This window comes from Portunus trituberculatus, chromosome 46, assembly GCF_017591435.1.
Source record: "Portunus trituberculatus isolate SZX2019 chromosome 46, ASM1759143v1, whole genome shotgun sequence".
NCBI classification, from domain to species: Eukaryota; Metazoa; Arthropoda; class Malacostraca; order Decapoda; family Portunidae; genus Portunus; species Portunus trituberculatus.
The window spans coordinates 3,214,135-3,235,455 of NC_059300.1; the positions used below are offsets into that span (position 1 = coordinate 3,214,135).

Consider the following 21,321-nt stretch of genomic DNA (forward strand, 5'->3'; position numbering starts at 1 on the left):
GGGAAATGCTGTCAATCATTAACATTTCTTTTATGCCAATGTAAGGGAGGGAGGGGACTTCTGATGCTTTGACGACTTGTATTACTTTACAAATATTCCACATGATTCAGTCTCCAGTATCTACACACTATGTCGACATCCCCTTTGCAGAAGGATAGCCAAGATGAGTGTATCAGATCATTGCATCATAATTTAAGTTTTCTTGGGATTGTTATGCTTGATCACACTACCTACTACATACTATTATCAAAGTCTCTGTTACATCTTCCACAGGCTCATCATTAGGCAAATCAAACTCAGTAGAGCAAATGTACCACACATGCCATATGTTAAAAGTATGGTGAACTATCCCTGACACAGTTTAATCTATATGATCTCAAATACATTAGATGCTCCTATTTTTCTAAATCAAATATATTGAGTCATTATTAAACCACATGTATCTATTTATCAAATGTAAAAGAAATAACTTTGAGAAAACATACCCAGTTAATTTCAGATAACTTCACAGGTTTCTTACTTGTAATAAATAACAAGTGTAAGGGTCATTAATTATTCATTTCACTTGTCCCATTCATCCACTTCATAAAGAAGTAAGCAGTTGAGGAATTTTTTTAAATAAGGTACATTAGCAAAGCCAAACCAAGATGGGTTTTTGTCCACTACATAAATTTGTTCAATCTATCCCTCTTTAGTAATCAATCATATCATATTCCTTAACTCAGGGCAATACAATCAGCCACTAGTCTCTCCCACTTTATCCACCCACCCAAGTAGCTGTAGCTACCACAGAAAAGGTCATTACCAATAGAAAATCACGTCATGACCGTTTGTTTGCAGAAAATTAAAGGCAAACTGCTGGTGACGGGTGACAAGATCAGCACATAAAACTAAAGAGATTCACAACGCAAAAAAAAAAAAAAAAAAAAAAAATATGAAAATATTGGCTATGCCAAAACTACAACATCTAGAATCAATGAGATCCAGGTATTTTTTATCTGGTATACAATTATGCCTGTCACACATTAGATGTACAATGATGGACATCTGCCTTAGTTCAATGAAACAAAGAACTATGGACATGTCACAGATTATGTACACAATGAAAAGTATCTGCCAGGTCAGATAAGATATCAAAATACTCTGATGACATGGATGCAAAAAAAAATAAATAAATAAATAAATAAACAAATAATCAAATAAATAAATAAAGGTGCAAAAAAATATAAATAAATAAATAAAACACCTATACATTGTTATCTAATGAAATATAACCCCCCCCTTACATTAGACTACACTGTGTGGGATACCTACTAAAACAAGAACATTACAAGTATGTAATGAATCTTTAAGGAGCAGCAAAACTCACTCCATTTTCTTTGAATAGTAACACAGTAAATCTACGACAGCCAGTTTCAAGCTCCTAAAAATCTAATGCAATAATTGACGACTGCCCTATGTCCAATATGACTGATGACTGCACACAATGATTTACACTTAACACATGTCAAACATGTGGCAAGCTGCATCCACCACAGCTTTGGTTCATTCTGAATTAGACTGGCTATATGCCCAGCACATCACATCCAACAAAAGAACAACACTGATATAACCATGGCAATTAAGAATATGAGCAATCAAATAAGTAACAGATCCAGTAAACAATGAACTGCAACTGCTGAGAATGCAACACCAAGTTGCATACACAAGAATTAATTTCCAGAATTTGAGCACAGTGGAAGGATCTGGACTTTGTAGAACTCATCTTTAATGGAGCAGAATCCTACAGCTAGCTTGCCTCACTAACATATCAATGGGTATCTGTTGTTTAAAAAAACTCACTTAAATTTTACCTTTCATCTTAAAACACATGAAATATTATTCATATCAATAGTTTTCATGAAGGTTGCAAATACTTGGCTTAAAAGAGAAGAGGACAGAAAGCACTATTGTTAATTTTGTCTGCATACAAACTATTCCAGCATATTTTCAAAAGCATTGATTATTAGCCAACATGATTTCCCTTCCTGTTATTTATGAGAGAGGGTGCAAACTGAAAAGCATGTCAATCCATCATCACAGTTAGTTAGCTAGGAACTGTCAGGCAGCCAATGGACTAGCTGGTTAGTCTGGCACTAAATGTGTCATTCAGCATGTGAATTAATCTGGGGGTGTGGTGCACCGTCCAAGCTAGCGAGCAGGTGGCAACGTGAGTGGTGGAAGGCAAAGGGGAGGAGCCGCCTACCCTTCCTCGGCGCGACTTGACAGTAGTAGACACGTTGTTGGTGGCGTTGTTGTTTGTAGTGGTGGAGGGAGCATTCTGCCCCGGAGGCTGAAGGAGAAGGGTTGGGGTGGTGGAGGATGTTGCATTGGTACTAGTAATGGAGGTAATGCTACAGGAGTCAATGAGTGGTGAAGAGGGTGTTAATGGATGGTGGTTGTTATTTGGGATACCTAGCTCTGCTTGGTGCAGTGATGATGATGAAGGTGAAGGTGAGAGTGATGAAGGAGGCTGATGCTGATATACAAGTCCATGATGTGGTGACTGTGGTGAGTAATGCGATGGAAGATGTGAAGGATGATGGTGATGTGGTGGCACTGGAGGGGCAATGTATGGTGAGTGTGATGGCTGTAGCAAGGGTGGAGATGGTGTCTGATATGAATGTGGTGGTTGATGAAGCAGATGGTGATGGTGGAGGGAGTTGGTGGAAGATGACTGCGACTGGGACGACTGACTGACCCCAGCTGATATGACCGACTTCTCTGATGTGATGCTGTTGCTCTTGCTGCTGTCGCCCCCCGCCGGGTCCTCCTCTGTGGAGTCTGTGAGTCAGTAAAAGTGTAATGTTACTGGTTCTCCTACAATGTGCTAAACTAGCTCAAGGAATGTGCCAACTGTGTGAAGAACCAGTAGAATAAAATATATCTACCAAATTCTAACAGTTACTGCATGACTAACAGATAATAGCAAAAGCAATTTATATGCACAAAACTAAGATAAAAGGCTCAATTGTTTAATTATGAACACAACAGTCTAGTAAGTAGAATAAGGATACCTCTCTGGTCAGTCATGAGTGATTGTCTATACATCAGTTCACAACCAATATCTGCCATCAAAAAATGACATGGAAGTGGAGTGGCTTTAAGAATTTAGTACCCACAAGTTTACACAAACAAGAAACAACTTGATGTGTGTACTTTCAACTTTTGTTACTTAAACCATGCTTAGTCAATACTAGCCAGTGGAAATTCATGCTGTAATAGACTCCACAGACTATACAACTACAAAATCTTATACTGCAGTGAAATGACAATGAAAAACAACTATGTAAAGGCATCAAACCAGGTCAGAAGGAGCATTGATTCCCATTATGTGGCATGAGTCTCTGGGCATATGTAAGATTCCAAGCCAGAGAAAATATATTTGTAATCAAGATGTATAAAACTTTCATAAAAGAAGCATTCTTATCCCATTTACAAGAGCTTTATACAATATACCTTTTAAACATTTGTTAAGTTATTTAATGAATCCTGAAAGTTATTTTTCTTAATTATGCAAGTAAGGGATGCTTTCACTTTTGAAGAAGTACATGAGTTAGATAGGATGAAGCAGACTGACCCTGTGGGTTTGGGACTACCTCAGTAAATGAAAACCACATGAAACAGCATTTGTGGCAATGGTCCATCACAGCATAAGCTAGAATGGACAGTGAAAAACCTTTCCACTACATTAGAAACACTGGCATGTGAGCATGTGAACGATCAACTCAAACTGCACAATATTACCAATGCATTGCCAAACCACCAGATAATCTTTATAAACATAGCAAATATTAAAATTAATTTGAATATAGAAAGATCAAACAATCTAGTTTTTTATTCCTTTCAAATTCAGCCTTTTATCACATGCAAAATCCCCTCCACTGTAACTTTACATATGTGATGTGGGTACTTTAATTCAGATAAATGTATCTCACTGAAAATTTGAAAAATGTCTACCTGATTTTCAAGAAATTTGTTATTTCATGTAATTTAATACATATATTTTAGATACTTACCTACATGATACAAAAAGAATTAATGTTAAATATGAATTTGTTTCTTAAAGAGAGAGAGAGAGAGAGAGAGAGAGAGAGAGAGAGAGAGAGAGAGAGAGAGAGAGAGAGAGAGAGAGAGAGAGAGAGAGAGAGAGAGAGAGAGAGAGAGAGAGAGAGAGAGAGAGAGAGAGAGAGAGAGAGAGAGAGAGAGAGAGAGAGAGAGAGAGAGAGAGAGAGAGAGAGAGAGAGAGAGAGAGAGAGAGAGAGAGAGAGAGAGAGAGAGAGAGAGAGAGAGAGAGAGAGAGAGAGAGAGAGAGAGAGAGAGAGAGAGAGAGAGGAAACCTTTCATAAGAAAGGTATCCTCTCATAGGAATAATAAATTAGCAATGTCATCTTCACACCTTGTATGAACTAATGTGGAAAATATTAAAAAAGATAATCAGAAGCATTTAGCAATAAACACTAGTCTATAAGACATACTGCATTAAAAGCAGACTAGGCAAGACACAAAGCTAATTACCTAAGTCTTTACTTAAGCACCCATGTCTCAAACTTGTGCTGCCTTTTGGTGGATGAATTACAAGATACCATTAAAATAAAAAGGCACTTTTCTGACAAATTGGTCCTTAATTAATTAATAACTTTACATCATCCATAAGTTTCAAGAATTCTTTCATCTCTCATCATTAATTTCAACAATATTACTTTTCCTAAGTATCCTATACATAATTAAATGAAACCAAATGAATATTTTAAAATATAGTTTTGAAATAAAAGAAAATTCATGACACAAAATCAAGTGTTGTAATCTTATAATTTCAACTGAAAGGTTTACATTTCATGATATTAGATATATAGGTAATTAATTATGTAGCTACAGTACCTGATGAACTCACCTTCTACATCCCCCTGCTGGCTTTCTGTTTCATACAGGAGGATTTTCTTCATTTTTCGATAGTTTAGGTTATCAAACTCACGAACTGCTTTCTTTGTCCGAGTGATTAGATCCAGGATGATGTGTGTTGCTGACCGGTGTCTCAAGATAAACTCATGCTAAGGGAAAAGTTGCAAAATTAAAAATAACATGCAACATTCAGTAAGTACACGAGTAAATATCTAAGTATTGTAGTATCCAAATGTATCAATTATTTGTGATAACACTCACCTATTCCAGAAATGGAATATGTAAGCATCATAATCATTAGTATCATCATGAAATTTGCCAGCCACAAGAATCTACAGTAAAAGTCTTTTTTTAGCATGTATTCACTATTGTATTTAACACAAAAATTGCCATGCCACTGACCCTTACTCAATACAAATGACAGGTATCTGGGGTCTTATTCTACATAGTTATTGTCAGAATTCACAGAATTCCTGACTCTCTTAAGGTTCACACTGTCAACTTTAAATATATAGAAAGAAATAGGTTCTTGACATTATTTTCTTTGATCTAAATTATTTTGACATGATATTACTACTTTTGGGAATTGTTAGACAGTGTATCCAAACAACAGAAACATGACAAATAGGAGAAAATTATGTCAGACAGCCCACAACATGCAGGTCACACAAGGCAAGGCTTATTTGAGTTTGGGGAAAACTGATTGCATCCCTCCCAGCAGTAATTTACAGTAATACATCATTGCATAAAATAAGGACATAATTTAGTCACCATTATTAATATTTATCATTAGATAAATAATAAAAAATGTTGGGATCTTGTTATGATATATATAACCATGTTCTCACAAGGAGTTATGATGCTCATTGGCAATGCTAGAACAGAGTGCACCCTGTCTTAGCACTTATGACTACATCATAAGGTTAGAGCCTGTCATGGATGGACTTATGTCTGAAATGTGCCATTTAGTCTCACTATGACCACCTCATTAGCTATGACATTTGTTGAATACAAACCCTGAGGCAGATGAGCAGGATTAATTTTGATGATTAATTTTTAATTAATTAATTTTGCTCTGAAGATGGGAAAATGTTTGGTCCTTGGATCCACCAACTTTCTGACATGTTTTACATAGATATAAAACCAGACTTATAACCAGGTTAAACTCGAATAAACCTATAAGTAAAAAGTATTTGTTGAAAATACATTTATAAACTATAGTGATGTCGTAGAAGATGAAACTGCTTATAACTTTACAGATCAATACCACTGGCCATCCACTCATCAAAAGTTTGCAAACTAATCTGCTAGGGTAATAGAAGCAAACCTGGCTCCCTTATGCTGGAATCCTGTCTCCTTAATATAAAGAAAGATAAGAAGACTTATGTTCCAAACACATTACCAGCACATATTAAAAAATAAGATTTCTTTTCCTCCACTTCACATCAACTATAGTAACACCACTCACATCCTCTTGTTTGGGTCCATCCCACAGTTTTTTTTTTTTTTTTCCCCAAGGAAAACAACACCTATGAAATAAGAACTGCTCCTAAATCATATTGAATATGGTTACCAGATAGCAGTGAAACTACCCATCAAGTTATTACTATTTTCTATGGTCACTACAATACAAGCTTCTCATTACATGACCTGATCTGCCAAGTGTCTGCTACAAAACTTGCTAATTTACCTGTTGCCATGAATACTGTACAGATATAGATGTATTCTCCAATAATATATTTCTTTGATTATCTGGGAGAAACTAGAGTCAACAACTTATTTCTAACCAACTAAATTAACCAGTTCAACATCAAGCTGAGGTAACCATAAAACAATAAAATCACCACACCAACATGAACTTACATTGAGAAGCCTTGCTGAAGTGGGTCGATCTGGTGGTGATTTCTGGAGGCAAGCTTCAACAAAGTGCTGAAAGTCTTTGGACCAATCAGGGGCTTGCATTTTGGGGGCATCATTCTGGGCAATATGGTACAAGGCACTCATGGCATTCATGTTGAAGTAGGGTGGTTTGCGCTCAGCCAGTTCTATGCATGTGATGCCCAAGGACCATACATCCACCTGGAATATATGAATACTAATTGTGTATTTCATATATCTTAAGGGGACCATCCAGTGGCCATGGTACCAAAAAATCTGAAAAATATAAAAAAAATCCCCAAAACACCACCAGAGCATCCCTGAACATATAGCAACATAGTGATGGAGTATTTTGGGGAAATACACTAAAATACGTGGGGCATTCAAACTTTAAAGGGCCTCTGCCTCGCCCACCGCAGCCCAGGGCTTCTCCCGCCACTCGCTGTACCATAAATAATGATGATAAGCACAGAAAAAGCCATGAAAAGTGGTTTCTTTGGTAAGGAAAGGCGGGCACTGGCAACTCAGTACTATGGCGTACACAGGAACACACCCTCTCCCCTTCCATCTCAGTGTCCATGTGACTGCGATGGAAGGAGGATGTATTGAGTATCTCACCTGTTGTTTCACACCTTGCAAGCCACAATCCAGCCTATTTTACCTGCTTTTTTTGCCTTACAATGTCTAAACAAACGGTGCAAGGGGAAATTCTAAGTTGTACCGACCATGCATGGATGGAAGACACCCTCACCTTTGAGCGACTAATACCTTCCGTCATTGTACAGGGGGGACCAGGTGCCATATGAGTCTTCCAGAATATTCTAAACATGCCTAAAAAACATATATGATGTACATGGTGGTGTATGAGCACGAAATATCCAACCCAAATAAATGTACAGGGTCATAGAGGACAAAAATGACATCTCTGGAGTTTTTTGCCTTTTCTCAGTTTTCACTTTTTTATCATTCAAATTGTATCTTCTCCCACATTTCTCAACAGATTTTCAATTTTGAGGTATCATTTTGAAGCTCAATGAAGCTGCTACATTTCCATCTCATAGAATTTGGAAAAATTTATTTTCTGCACCACAATGTAATTTTATAAAGAAATAATAAATAAAATAAAAAAAATTCAAAAATTCATAATCAAAATAAAAAAAATTCTAAATTCTGAGATGGAAAGTTTTTTTTTTTTTTTTTATACCGTTTCATATATGTACCAGCAAAATTGAAATCTGCCCTCCGGTGACAAAGTTTATAGGAAAAATGTTCTTTTCAAAAAAATTTTTTTTTTTCATGCAGTTATTTATGGTTCGATTCACTTGTAACTACTGAACTAACATCGTGTAACAGTCATCTATCAATGAAAAAATAAATAAAAATTACTCGCGTACCTCTTTATTTTCGATTTTTTGAAAACCCAATCGGACAGTCCCCTTAATCTGATACTGTCCCAGATAGATTTCCTCAAGGAATGCCTATGATATGTTTCCTGTCTTTAGAAGTTTTTTTTATACCCTTTCCTCCTCCTCCTCCTCCTCCACTCATATTCAATCATTCTGACCTCTCACTAACTAGAGGACTGAGAGGCTTTTGCAGTGACTCATATACATACTTTCTTCATTTCCATGACTTGCCATTAATTTTTCTAAACATCCAAATTATCTGAAGTGCTGCTTTATACTCCCTCAATCATTCCACACTTGTTTACTAAAACAAAACTGCTATGCTTCATTATAGTGACTCTGACACCCTTTCTTCTCAAACCAAAAACTCATCTTGGGTATCTCATTTCAATTACTAGTAAGAAACATAATGAAGACAGACACATATCTATGCCTGCCTAGCTATAGATAAATACTATCAACCCCTAAAAGGCCAGAGGCAGTTATAACCACTCTTCCACAGACAGGCTAGGGGAGGTTATAGCCACTTTGCTATTTTCACGTTAAATTTATTGTCTTTGATAATATTTACTGTTCGTTCGTTGATAACACTGCCCAAGATATATTTAGACTACTCCAGTATTTTCCCTGCTTTCACAATAGAGAAATATACTGACTGATTCTGATGCGTCCAATTTTCTGCCTGACACTGTGCAGCCCAACACCTCAACTCCTGGTGTTATACTGGCGCTTGACCACATACTGTCTTAGTGACAGCAGAATACTACAAGAACTCTCTCTCTCTCTCTCTCTCTCTCTCTCTCTCTCTCTCTCACACACACACACAGGGGATCTGCATTGTGAGATCAACACAGAGCCGTTGGCAAATAACAATCTCTCTCTCTCTCTCTTGTAGCCTCATTTGTCCATCGCCTCCTGAGGCGTTTACTAGTATGTCATGTATTATGTATGCCTTGTTTTCTTTTGAAGGAAAACTGCAAATGAAATAGTAAAAATATTTGTTAGGGTGTGTAAAAGGAACGCTACAGAGAAATAAAGTAAAATAAAATAAATCCGTAATTTACCAAATGAATAAGTAAAAGTACATATACCCAAGAGATGATATAAAAGTACTTTTCGTATAGGTATTAATGAGAGTGACAGTAACATGACACTGAGAGGAACATTACTTGTATATAATACAATGACTCCCAAACATCACTGTAGGGCAAAACAAATGTAAAATAGTCAAGTAGCCACATATCACAGGACTGCATGGAGAATGCTTATAGTATTGTCTACATAGAGGACTTAGAGCATGGGGGCATCCGTTTTCATTACGCACTAGCCATGACCATGCAACCGAAACAAACACAGAGCGGGCAGGAGCCTCGCTTACTCCAAAAGTCTCCTCTTTAACTCAACATTTCTCAAAATCCATAGCACACAAAAGCATTTTGATGCAATCATTAGAAAAAAAGAATAGTTGATAATGAATATGAGCCCAATGCAATTTGCTACAGCATTATAATTCACCTGAAAGAAGTGCGTGAATACAGGCTATTTTTGGTGTTTACTGCTAAATTGCTCATCCTGGGGTCTCTCTCTCTCTCTCTCTCTCTCTCTCTCTCTCTCTCTCTCTCTCTCTCTCTCTTTTTTTTCCCCATGCAGGAGGGAAGCCAGCAAAAAAAAAAAAAAAAAAAAAAAAAAAAAAAAAAGATGTACTTGTTCCCATTGCTATGCAGGCTGATAGGGTAAAGAAGACTGTAAATTGATAAAAGCCTGAGTGATGAAATAACAACACAATGTCCTTTCCCCACTCCCCATCCCCAGGACTACTATTTCCTATGCAGTCAAAATAGTTCAGCAGTTATCAGTTTTTTCATGCCCTCAGTCATGAGAAAATCAAAACTTTAAAAACCCTTATCAGCCAGCCATGACCATGCCATTAAAACAACAATCAATACCCACCTTCCCATCATACTGTCCTTCATCCATGGCCAATATAACCTCAGGAGCCATCCAGTATGGAGTCCCAACAAAACTATTGGCAGGTGATGTTATACTTGCACTTCCAAAATCAGCTGTAAGTTAACAAAGCTCATTATACTTAGTCAACAGCACTGACACATAATCAAGAGATAGTACATATTCAAAAAATACTATGATGATAAAGTCAAATAGATATACAAAATGAAAAGTTATCACTCACCAAGTTTCACTGTCCCATTTTCAGTCAAGAGAATATTACCAGCTTTAACATCTCTATGAATTTTTCCTAATGAGTGTAGATAGGAGAGGCCTTGTAGACAGCCTTCACAGATGGCACTGATTTCTTCTTCTCGCAAAGGCTGTCGATGAACTTCTATAATGTCTGATGCTGATCCCAGACAATATTCCATTACCAGCTGTAAATAAGGGTTTCAAAATTACTCACTAGTAAATATTGGTGACCTATTACAACAAATATCCAACTACAGACCAAAAATAAATTCAAATTCAAGGTAGTAAAAATGGGACAGAGAGAGAGAGAGAGAGAGAGAGAGAGAGAGAGAGAGAGAGAGAGAGAGAGAGAGAGAGAGAGAGAGAGAGAGAGAGAGAGAGAGAGAGAGAGAGAGATATCAGGGGAGGGGGAGGCTTAGATGGAGAAAATACATAGAGGGGTATGACAAACTATAGAAGCAAGGATAGAAAGAAGGTAGGATGCAAATACAAAATGGAGTTGAAACAAATCTGGCGTAATTCACACATCACAACTCCTGACCAATATTTACCAATTAGAATCCTTGGAGTTGACATGACACTAGCTAAAAAAAAAAAAATAGGATAAGAAGGCTGGTTCAAGTAGGGAATTAGCTGTACATGGATAAAGTTCACAAACAAGTAGACAGTTATAAAGAACAGACAGATGCATTTATGTATTTAAGGGGGGCATCCGATTTAGAGACCGAAAAAATATGAAAAATAATGTTTTTGTGGAAAAAAATATGTATTAGGTTAACATGTTAGCTATTATTTCAATAAGTTTTATGGTGAAACACGCACTGGTTTCCATTTAAATGCCATTTAAAGGTCCCATGCTCAACCACGAGCGTTTGTTTACATCAGCAGAATCAATTTTTTTCTCTCAAAAAAACTACGAAAAAAAGACAAAAATCTTAACTTTTTTTGGTGGACATGATACGACAACACTGAAAGTCTATGGGTGGCATCAACCAAGGCACCAGCGAGATTCAGTAGGGGGAAAGCTATTAGAGAGGTTGTTGTTGTGTCTCTCGCTACCCACCCTTCACTCTGCTAAACAGCATGTAATTTATTTACTACATCCTGCTTTTCACCTACTGCTAACCATGGGGTGGGTGTCTAAGAGGAATAAGCAGAGGAAGGACGCTTGGAATATGAGTATGGAAGCTAAAAGAATAAAAAGACCGTGTTGAACCTGACACCCCAAATGCTCCAGTACACATCCTTGCGTCACCCACCACCACCATCCTCACCACCGCCACACCAAACCTCACCACATCTCACGCTGAACAAAGACAAGGAAATGAAGAGGAAAAGGCCTCATTACTCACAATTAGAGAAGCTCTTCTACAAAATATTGAGAGAGGAAATGAAGATGTGGAAAGTGACGACGAGCTTGTCATGCTGACAAAAAGGAAGCTGAAAAATCTTCTTTACTTTCGTTATTCATGCCCAAATCCTGCCTTTGACTACAGTTTTGAGCCTGATGTATACGAGAACACCATAATTATGCACTGCACAACATGCAACTTCAAGAACACATCACAACCAGAAAAAGTGAGAGCTGGAGGTAGGAAGAAAAGCCTCTTCATGACCAATATATCATTGACAGGAGGGGACTAAGAGCCTCATATACATCAAATTGTATTATGAGATTGTAGATAATAAAAAAAAACATAGAGTAAACCTGAATAAACTTCCTAGTGTGTTATAACGGGATCGAGATTGATCGATAAACTTTATCGGCCTGTATCTCAAAACAAGTTATTCCCCTTCTAAAATCTATTTTAAAGCCAATTTTAGCTTAATTTCAATGAAACTAAAACTAAAAAGAAGAATACTTCTTCTTTCAATTCATGTCACTATTGTTTTAATATATGTGACCTGTAATTTTGTATTTTTTTTTGGTAAAAAAAAAAAAAAAGTAAAAAAAAAAAAAAAAAAAAAAAAATCATAAAACCAAAACGAAAGATGAAATGAAAAATCTAATGACGTGGAAACCTTTCACATTATAACGTGTCTTTGCCACAGGAAAATGAAGTTTATGGAGCAAATAATAACGCCAGAATAACACTCGTAAGTTTTAGTTGAAATTGTAATTGCACGGCAGGGTTAGGGACTAGAATGGGGATCAATGTCTAATATTGATGTACATGTTCTCAATACTTCACAACATAAAAATCAGAGTGTTTCATGTATATTTACCGGAGATATGAAGCAACGATCCATTACCGATCTAAATTGGATGCTCCCCTTAACTAAGATATTTCTCTACAAATGAAGAGTTGAGGAAATGGTCTTAAAAACATTTGTGAAAATTATGAAACATGTGTTGTAAAAGTAATAGATTGAGCAGAGCAAAAAAGTCAAAGTTTACCTGGCAAGGAAGTTAGCAGCAACAAGGATCATAATGTTGACAGCCATACTGAACAGAAATAACAACAAAAGAAAATCAACTTTTAAGAAACCATCTCTAAATACAATGAGAATAGCCTATCACTGCACATTGAGAAATTTGTTCACTCACCCAGACTGTTGACTCTTTAAGATAACATCCTATGTAGGTGACTGTGTTTGGGTGGCGGAGGCTACGTAAGAATCTTATTTCCTTCAGGATGTCTTGCCATTTGTCAGCACTTTGTTTACCATTATATGACATTTTCTTGATAGCAACCACCTGGAAAGAAAATAGAGTTACAATCTTTAAACATATCAATCAATATATATATTGAAGATTTCATGCAGGTGGTGTTCTTAGCAAATTTGGCACCATCATTTTTCAATGAAATCCTGCAAACTTTAAACCTTTATTCAAATTTCTTTCCTGATAGATAGATAGACAGATAGTTTATTGACCACAGCGTTCGTTTTACATTTGAAAGAAACAATAAAATATTACACATGAAAGTAAATCTAGATATTAAATGCAGTTGAAAAAAGAAAAACTGTAGTCTATTTACATTAACCAAATGAATTAAAATATTAAAAACAAAAAAAATGCAAAAACACAAAGCAGAATGTAAAACATAGAAGATAAATCTTTGTTTCTAAAAGAAAAACATAAGATATTTTCAGCCCATAAAAAATAACAAACTAAACTATAAAATACAGATCATAAAACTTTGTTTCTAAAAAGAAGTAAGATATTTTCAGCCCATAAAAATAACAAACTAAACTGTCAAGACAACAGTAAACATTCAGTTAAATAAAAAGCTTTAAAACAGAGAAAACAAAATAGTAAAACTTTTAAACTACTCGTACAATGATAAAACATCATATATCACTTCATAAGAAACATTAATTGGAAAATTTTTAAAGAGCTCTTTAATATTGGAGAAACTATGCAAATCTCACAGATGTTGAGACAAAGGGCATGAGGTGATCACATGAGCCTGTCTGCACCTGACCACATCAACACTAGAAAGTACAAAACACAGGGATAGGAAACCAAGAATAGGTAAGGAGACATGCAGGCATCTTCTGGGAAGGTAGATTACACTTGGCAATGGTATGAAATGCAGGCAGACACATGTATGTTAATGTGAAGACTTTGTTCATTAATAAAAAGAATAACATGGATAAATATATAACAATATTTAGGATGTTGCCATGTTTAGTTTGAGAATATGAAAAGGGATGTAACAAAATTACAATGAGATGACAAAAATGAGCACCAATTCAAACAAGACTAGAATATCTAGGTTGACCGTTCTTCTAAACAATATTGTATTCTGGTAGTTGGGGGTTACCATCAAAAGAACATGAACTACAAAACTAACTCTTTCAAGGTTAGCAGTACCAGTGCATCACTTACTACATAAGAATTAACATCCATTTATAAATCATAAAAAGAAAAATCAATTCACAAAGCATTTTTAAAAGAAACAAACAACTCCATACTTCTTATACTGAAAGAAATACTTTTGAATACCAACTTCCTCTATAAGCAATAAAAGCATTACCTCTTTTTTGGCAACATGCCGAGCATAGTACACTGCTCCAAAACTTCCATGGCCAATTTCCCGTAGGTCATCAAAGAGTCTCTCTGGATCCTCACGCTCAAACAGGTCAGCTACTTCAGGGTTTCTGAGGTTCCCCGGCCGAATGAGCGTGGCCATCTTGGGGACGAGGCAGCCGAGGCTAACGCGGCGGCTATATTTTGCTTCTGGTTACATCACTCATGCAAAACATCCATCTGAAAATACATATGGTCACAGAATAAGACAATACTAAGGATATATATGTGGTGCATCCAAACAAATTTTACTTTCAAAAACACCACCACAAAAATCCAAATGATAAACAAATTAAGTTACAAGACAGGATGAAAATAACTGGGTTGGTGATGAAGATGTAAGGAAAAAAAGAGTGCTGTTCCTAAAAATAGGAGGAAAAATGAAGGAAAATATAATGAAGAACAAGAATAGTGAGAGGTATGTGAGAACAAAGAAACAATAAAAACACAAAAACTGAGTTACTCCCATACCAAGGACAAATTTTAAAGAACAACTTGGATCCTTATAGCTTGACGGGTTAGTACAACTGTTGAGGTGTAACATACTCTGTATCCCATCACCAGTCCCTTGCCCCTTTCTCCCATTGCTATAGCCTTTAAATCAACATTTCTCTTATTTCAAGGAACAAAACATTTTTCATGAAAGAAGGAAAAACTGGCTAAGGGCAACAGAAAAGGGAAAAAAAGAAAAAAAAGAAAAGAAAAAGTTACCAGCGAGACAGGCATTCAGACACTCCATACAGAAAGGAGTTGACAGTAGCGCATAAAGAACAGTAGTAGCATAAAGAACCCTGCAGTTATTGTGGTCCAGGTGTCTAAAAAGCCACACCTATTTAATGCCTTCATGTCAGGGATTCAGTCTTTGGCCATGGTGCTTCTCATGGGCAGCTTTACATCTTATTTAATTAATGCAAGAAGTGTCAACGATGGCCAGAAATCTCCAAGGCCTTTTGTGATCAAAAAGCATGCCACTGTGACATCATCAGAGCTGACATAGGTTTTATCTCAGGCCCCTAGAATGATAAATTTATTTAGCCTTCAGATCAATAACCTAGTGGTTTTATAATACTCTAAAGCTGGCCATTACACTCCCTTTCTATCAATTCTTTTGCATTTTTATGACATTAAAAAAAGGAAGCATGACACAAATAAAAGAATGACACTTGTAACAGATCACAGGACGTGAAAACCTGTACTTTCCCACATTTTTCTTTCAAATCCCATGCCTATCTTTTCATATTTCATTCACTGATAAGCATGTTAGGCTATAACATGACTTAAAAAGCTATTATGCTTCAATGACACTCAGGGGTTATCAATTGAGTGTGCCATGGTTTTATCTCTCCCACTTCCATCCTTACCTCCTCCAATGATTAGAAAATTCCCTCCCTTATAATCCTTGGTGCCCATTAAAAGTAACACTGAACACAACCTATCCCATTAAGGCACCTTCACTCCCAAGACCTATCAATATAAGTAAAACCTAGCAAAGCCCAACTTACATGAGAGGTGATGAGGGCAGGTGACTGATAAGACATTCCACAGTTCCTAGACCTGAATTACTATGAAATCTAATCTATATAGCTACTACATCGTACACAGGTGTCTTTGTCTGCCCTGAGTGTTTTCTTTCCTATGGTGCATAGAAAAGATAAATACACATGAACTCAATTATTAACCATCAAAAACTGATGCAATGCGCTGACAGTTTAACACTTTATTATCAGTACTAAGTTACATGAATTTATATAGGTGTTTCAAGTTACTTAACCTCCTATACTTATTCTTTTCATGTCTTCACCACATACACACAGAAAGCACTGCACACAAACCAATACCACCTCAATGCGATTCCCACCAGGAAGCGAGAAATAAACCATTATGATAGTTTCTCGTAACTAGTCTTATGCCTTCCCCTACCCCTTTGTGAAGTTTCAGTATAGGGTATATGTATTAAGTGCAATTTTAATAAACCATTTACTATTATTATTATTATTATTATTACTATTACACACACACACACACACACACACACACACACACACACACACACACACACACACAATAAATAATCTAAACCATACCATACCATAACCAATCCTATAGGAATTTTTTATGTATACTAGCATGTTACTAAACCTCCTAAACTTACACACATACACACAAACACAAACACACACACACAGCCAGCAGGCGACCGAGGTGAATTACACTACTGTGTAATATAGTGGTTGGCACACTTGACTCACAACCAAGAGGGTCTGGGTTCGAGTCCCAGGCACAGCGAGGCAAATAGGCAAGCCACTTAATGAGTAGCCCCTGTTCACCTAGCAGCAAGTAGGTATGGAATATAATTGAAGATGTGGCCTTGCTTTCCCTGTGTGTCGAGTGTAGTGTGATCTCAGTCCTACCCAAAGATTGGTCTATGAGCTCTGAGCTTGCTCTGTTACAGGGAAGGATGGCTGGGTGATCAGCAGGTGACCGTGAATACACACACCTACAAACACACAAAAGAGCAATCTAATCTCACTATCACTATGTCTATGATTCCACGGCATGACAAAGGGATGAACCTTTTTCACATATCTGCTAACTGTCCCTCTACTGTATGCCAACCCAACCTAAATTAACCTAATTAATCTACCGTATTTGTTATGTAAGGCCTCCTAGCTGTGCCACACAATCTCTTTAACTGTAATACTACTACTGGAACCCCTTCCTTATTCCTCCCATACAACAGTTTCCTAACTCCCACATAGAGTCACTTACGTACAATCTGCTAACTTATAATTGGCATACAGTCTTTTATGGTTGAATAATGATTTTCTTGTTTTAAGTGTGTGTGTGTATTTACCTAATTGTATTTACCTAATTGTAACATACGGGAAAAGAGCTATGCTCGTACTGTCCCGTCTCCATATCTACTAATGTCCAGCTTTTTCTTAAAATCATGAATATTCCTTGCGTTGACCACTTCCACGTCTAAACTATTCCATGCTTCCACCCTTCTATGAGGGAAGCTATATTTTTTCACATCTCTCCTATAAGTGGCCATTTTTAGTTTTTCCCATGCCCTCTCGACATTCTTTCATTCCACATACACAGATCTTCCCTATCCATTTTTTCCATGCCAATCATCACTCTGTATATTGCTATCAGGTCTCCCCTTTCTCTTCTGTTTTCCAGGGTCGGAAGTTGCATTCTGTTCAGTCTGTCTTCATAAGTCAAATCTCTTAAGTCAGTGTGTGTGTGTGTGTGTGTGTGTGTGTGTGTGTGTGTGTGTGTGTGTGTGTGTGTGTGTGTGTGTATTTACCTAGTTGTATTGTACAGGGTTAAAGCAGGGGTCATAGTGTCTTGTCTCCATGTCTCCATTTATCCAGTTTTTCCTTAAAGTTATCCATATTATGTGCTGTAACAACTTCATTATTCAGTGCATGTGTGTGTGTGTGTGTGTGTGTGTGTGTGTGTGTGTGTGTGTGTGTGTGTGTGTGTGTGTGTGTGTGTGTGTGTGTGTGTGTGTGTGTGTGTGTGTGTGTGTTTTATGCATTTCTAATAACAATATATATGCACCAATTAAGTATATCAAGTCAATAACCCAAAACACCCAAACAAGTAAGAGCACCAAACAATACTAAAACATGCCTACCTAGAGGAATAAAGTCCAATAACTCACAATGACATTTAAAAAAAAATGGCATTGATTACTATGAAATAACACCAACCTTCTAAACCATTAATTTGAATTCTATATCTGACCTGACATGGGGAGTGACACTTCTTCCTTGTCTCAATGCCTAACCTTACCTAATGACTATGGACAGTATGGATAACAATATACAAATATGGACTTTTAAGACACCATCAATTATGACATTTGTTCTTAGGTTTGTATTCTCAAACACTTTTGTGCTTCATTCCATTATTTCAAAAAGCTTTACCTATCTAAATTTAGATGATTTTTATTTTATTTTCTATTTTTTTTTAGGTTCTAGAGACAGATTGACAAGATTTCTACATTACTGACTGGAGAAATACTCTTGGAAACCCCACTAATCATCTCTATGGCTTTGAAAAATAATTGTGGTGAGAGAGCAAAGCATTTCTTATTATGATCCTTTGCTCTAAATGCCTACAGCTAACCTAACTTCAGATAGCAATGCATAATATGGGTGTTACTGTATGGACACCTGCCTTCAGACACTACCACTACATTATGATGTCTGCAGCACTAACACCCATGACCTAACTTACCCTAGCCTAATCTCAAACAAAACATGGTTAAAGGTATACATATTAGTTTCTTTACCACAAAAGCTTTAACCAAACCTAATCTCTAATGTAACATGGCTATGAGCAGTAAGGATGTGAGGTGTATGTATATATGCTTTAAAATACTAACTACAGATTATGACATTTGTTTCCAGCACATAAGCACTACCTAAACTAACCACATATAACACTGGTATGGATAAATGCTTCTGGATATCAAATAATACTTACAACATTTGTTTATAGCATCAGAGTCCTAACCTAAGCTCACCCAAGCCCAGGGGAAGGTTAGACTGGCACTGCAACACTCGTAATAACACGCTGGCTAGCTAACTGCCACACGTAAAGGACTCAAACACAATAGGCGTGGCACAATTATTACAAAAGCCATTACAAGCACACTGCCACTGACACCCCATAGTGATGCCGCAGTGACCAGCCCCTCAGAGCAGCACTGGGAGGCACTGTCCACACCCTGGCACTGTCCCATGGCGTGCTAGCAGTGCCACCCAGCCAGCCTCCCTCCTTCACCTGTTAGTGGGTGACAAGCTGCAACACACACGCCAATCAAGTCCCTCACCACACTCCTACCACACACCCACGCCACCACGAACACCACACCGCACGCACCACACGCTCACCACACCACCACACCCGCCGAAAAATGAGTTATGAAATACTAAACAGGAAATCGTTGGTGGCGGGTTAGGACCACCACCACCACTGCTACACACCTCGCACAAGACACCTGCCTGTCTGCACACCTGTCCCCGCCCGCCAGGAGTGTAGGACGAGGATGTGATGTGTCAGAAATGCACTTGCATGTCTCATACCCTGATTCACTGCGGGAGAACGGAGGCAAAAGAGCCTTGCCTCCCCTCCCAGGAGTCCCCACAGGTCCAAAACACAGCCTGTACTCACTCGTCCTGTCTCTCCTGTCGCCTCCTGCCCCCCGCCCCGCCCCGCCTTCAGGCTCCCCAGTCAGGCCACACACTCCACTAACACATGAGCCTCTTCCCAGATCGATCAGCGAGAGGCTCAGCTCAGAATTAGCAAAGTAACATCATGTTTTAACTCACTCTCTCTCACAGATCAGAATGAAAATGGCGTCTACTGGCGCATGCGCGGCTGACTCACTCTGCTGGAGCTGTGGTCCTGTACGGTGCGCGGCTCATGGCTACCAGCTGTGACTCAACTAATATAAATGCAATGTGTTTAATTGAACACTAATAACTGAGATAAGATTAGCGTTTCCTTGGGATCTGGAGGAGGGAAAGTAATTTGAAAAGTTATCTGTTGATTGACATTATTGTGCAATAAGCAGTCCAATATCTTATTCACTGCAATCTAATTACACCTTATTAATCAAAAATTAATGGATATGTCATAAGATTATGATATTTTGGTAGGGAGAAGGAAATTGTCTGACTGTCATCTATACTCGTAGCAGTACATAATTCATAGCTATCCACAGCAATTTAGCTATACCTACACTAAACATGTATGTGAATAGTATATTTGAACTTTATTCAAGGAAAAGGAAGAAGAATGATTAAATATCACATGTAAATCTGTCAATAAATCAAGGCACGATGTGCAGCTCGGCTAGGCGCTACAACCTTAATTATTAGCTGCGGCGTACATAATCAAACGCTTTTGAAGAGATATATGTTTTCAGATTTTTTTTTTTTTTTTCGTGGGAGGAGGTCCGAAATGGCTCAATGTTATCAATATGCAGAGACTATCATGCAGTTCGCTACTCATGACTAAGTAAAGCGACTCAACTCCCTAGGTGTTCTGTAATCAAACTCACTCTCTCTCTCTCTCTTAGAAGAGGGAACATGGTAAACAATTTATCTATAGATTTGAATTATCCCGCAGTACATAATCCATAATCCATGATTGTAACTTAACATTAAATGCAGTGGCCTAATCAAATACTCATGATGATGTGATAATAATACTGTATTTCTTTCGGGGATGTAGAGGAGAAAGTGATTGAAAGCCATCTATTCATTGAAATCATCGTAGAGTACCCATGATTCGTAGCTATTACTCTCTGTAACCAAATTATGCCTGCGCTGGACATGTTACTACTTTAATACTAGGTCAAACACCAATAAAAAGAATATGAGATAAGATCATTATTATCATTATTTTTTTTACAAAAGAGAAGTTTACCCTGCCTTATTGTTCTAACCTGATATACTAATCGCTATTTGGGCAGCAGGTTTTATGATCATTGCTCATACTTTTTGTGGAAGGAAAGAATCAAAGGACTTATGATTTTATTAATAAAGGAAAATAACAACACGGTAGCCTACATAACACATAGCTTTCCACCCTATATATGCTGCTGAAACAAACTAATGTATGTAGGTACACTATTTGAACAAACATCAATGAATAGGAAGTATTACATATTACTTGAGGTATTATGAAGTTATTAATGCAGAAACCACTTGAAAGCAAGCGCCATACAGTACGGTACATAAAGGATAGCTAATAAACAAAACCTATTTACAGGCAAAACTGTTTAAAGTAACAATGATGATGAATAAGCGTTAAGATTAAAGGATTTTTGCGTCA

The 21,321-nt window shown here is 37.2% G+C and overlaps 1 protein-coding gene across 9 annotated transcripts in view; it reads right to left on the bottom strand.

Moving 5' to 3' along the window:
• LOC123519903 (serine/threonine-protein kinase Tao-like) overlaps positions 1 to 19,891 on the bottom strand; it is a 65,560-nt gene extending 45,669 nt beyond the window's left edge. The window contains exons 1-9 of one of the 9 annotated variants that reach the window (XM_045281577.1): positions 19,654 to 19,791; positions 14,411 to 14,643; positions 12,976 to 13,125; positions 10,417 to 10,612; positions 10,176 to 10,288; positions 6,805 to 7,020; positions 4,934 to 5,090; positions 2,741 to 2,814; positions 2,246 to 2,332 (exon numbers count right to left, since the gene is read on the bottom strand). In XM_045281577.1, coding sequence (XP_045137512.1) covers positions 2,246 to 2,332; positions 2,741 to 2,814; positions 4,934 to 5,090; positions 6,805 to 7,020; positions 10,176 to 10,288; positions 10,417 to 10,612; positions 12,976 to 13,125; positions 14,411 to 14,566 — 1,149 coding nt within the window. In that variant the 5' untranslated portion in view covers positions 14,567 to 14,643; positions 19,654 to 19,791. The other 8 variants (XM_045281576.1, XM_045281571.1, XM_045281575.1 and 5 more) reach the window with 8 other exon arrangements.
• Between the last annotated feature and the right edge of the window lie 1,430 nt (positions 19,892 to 21,321).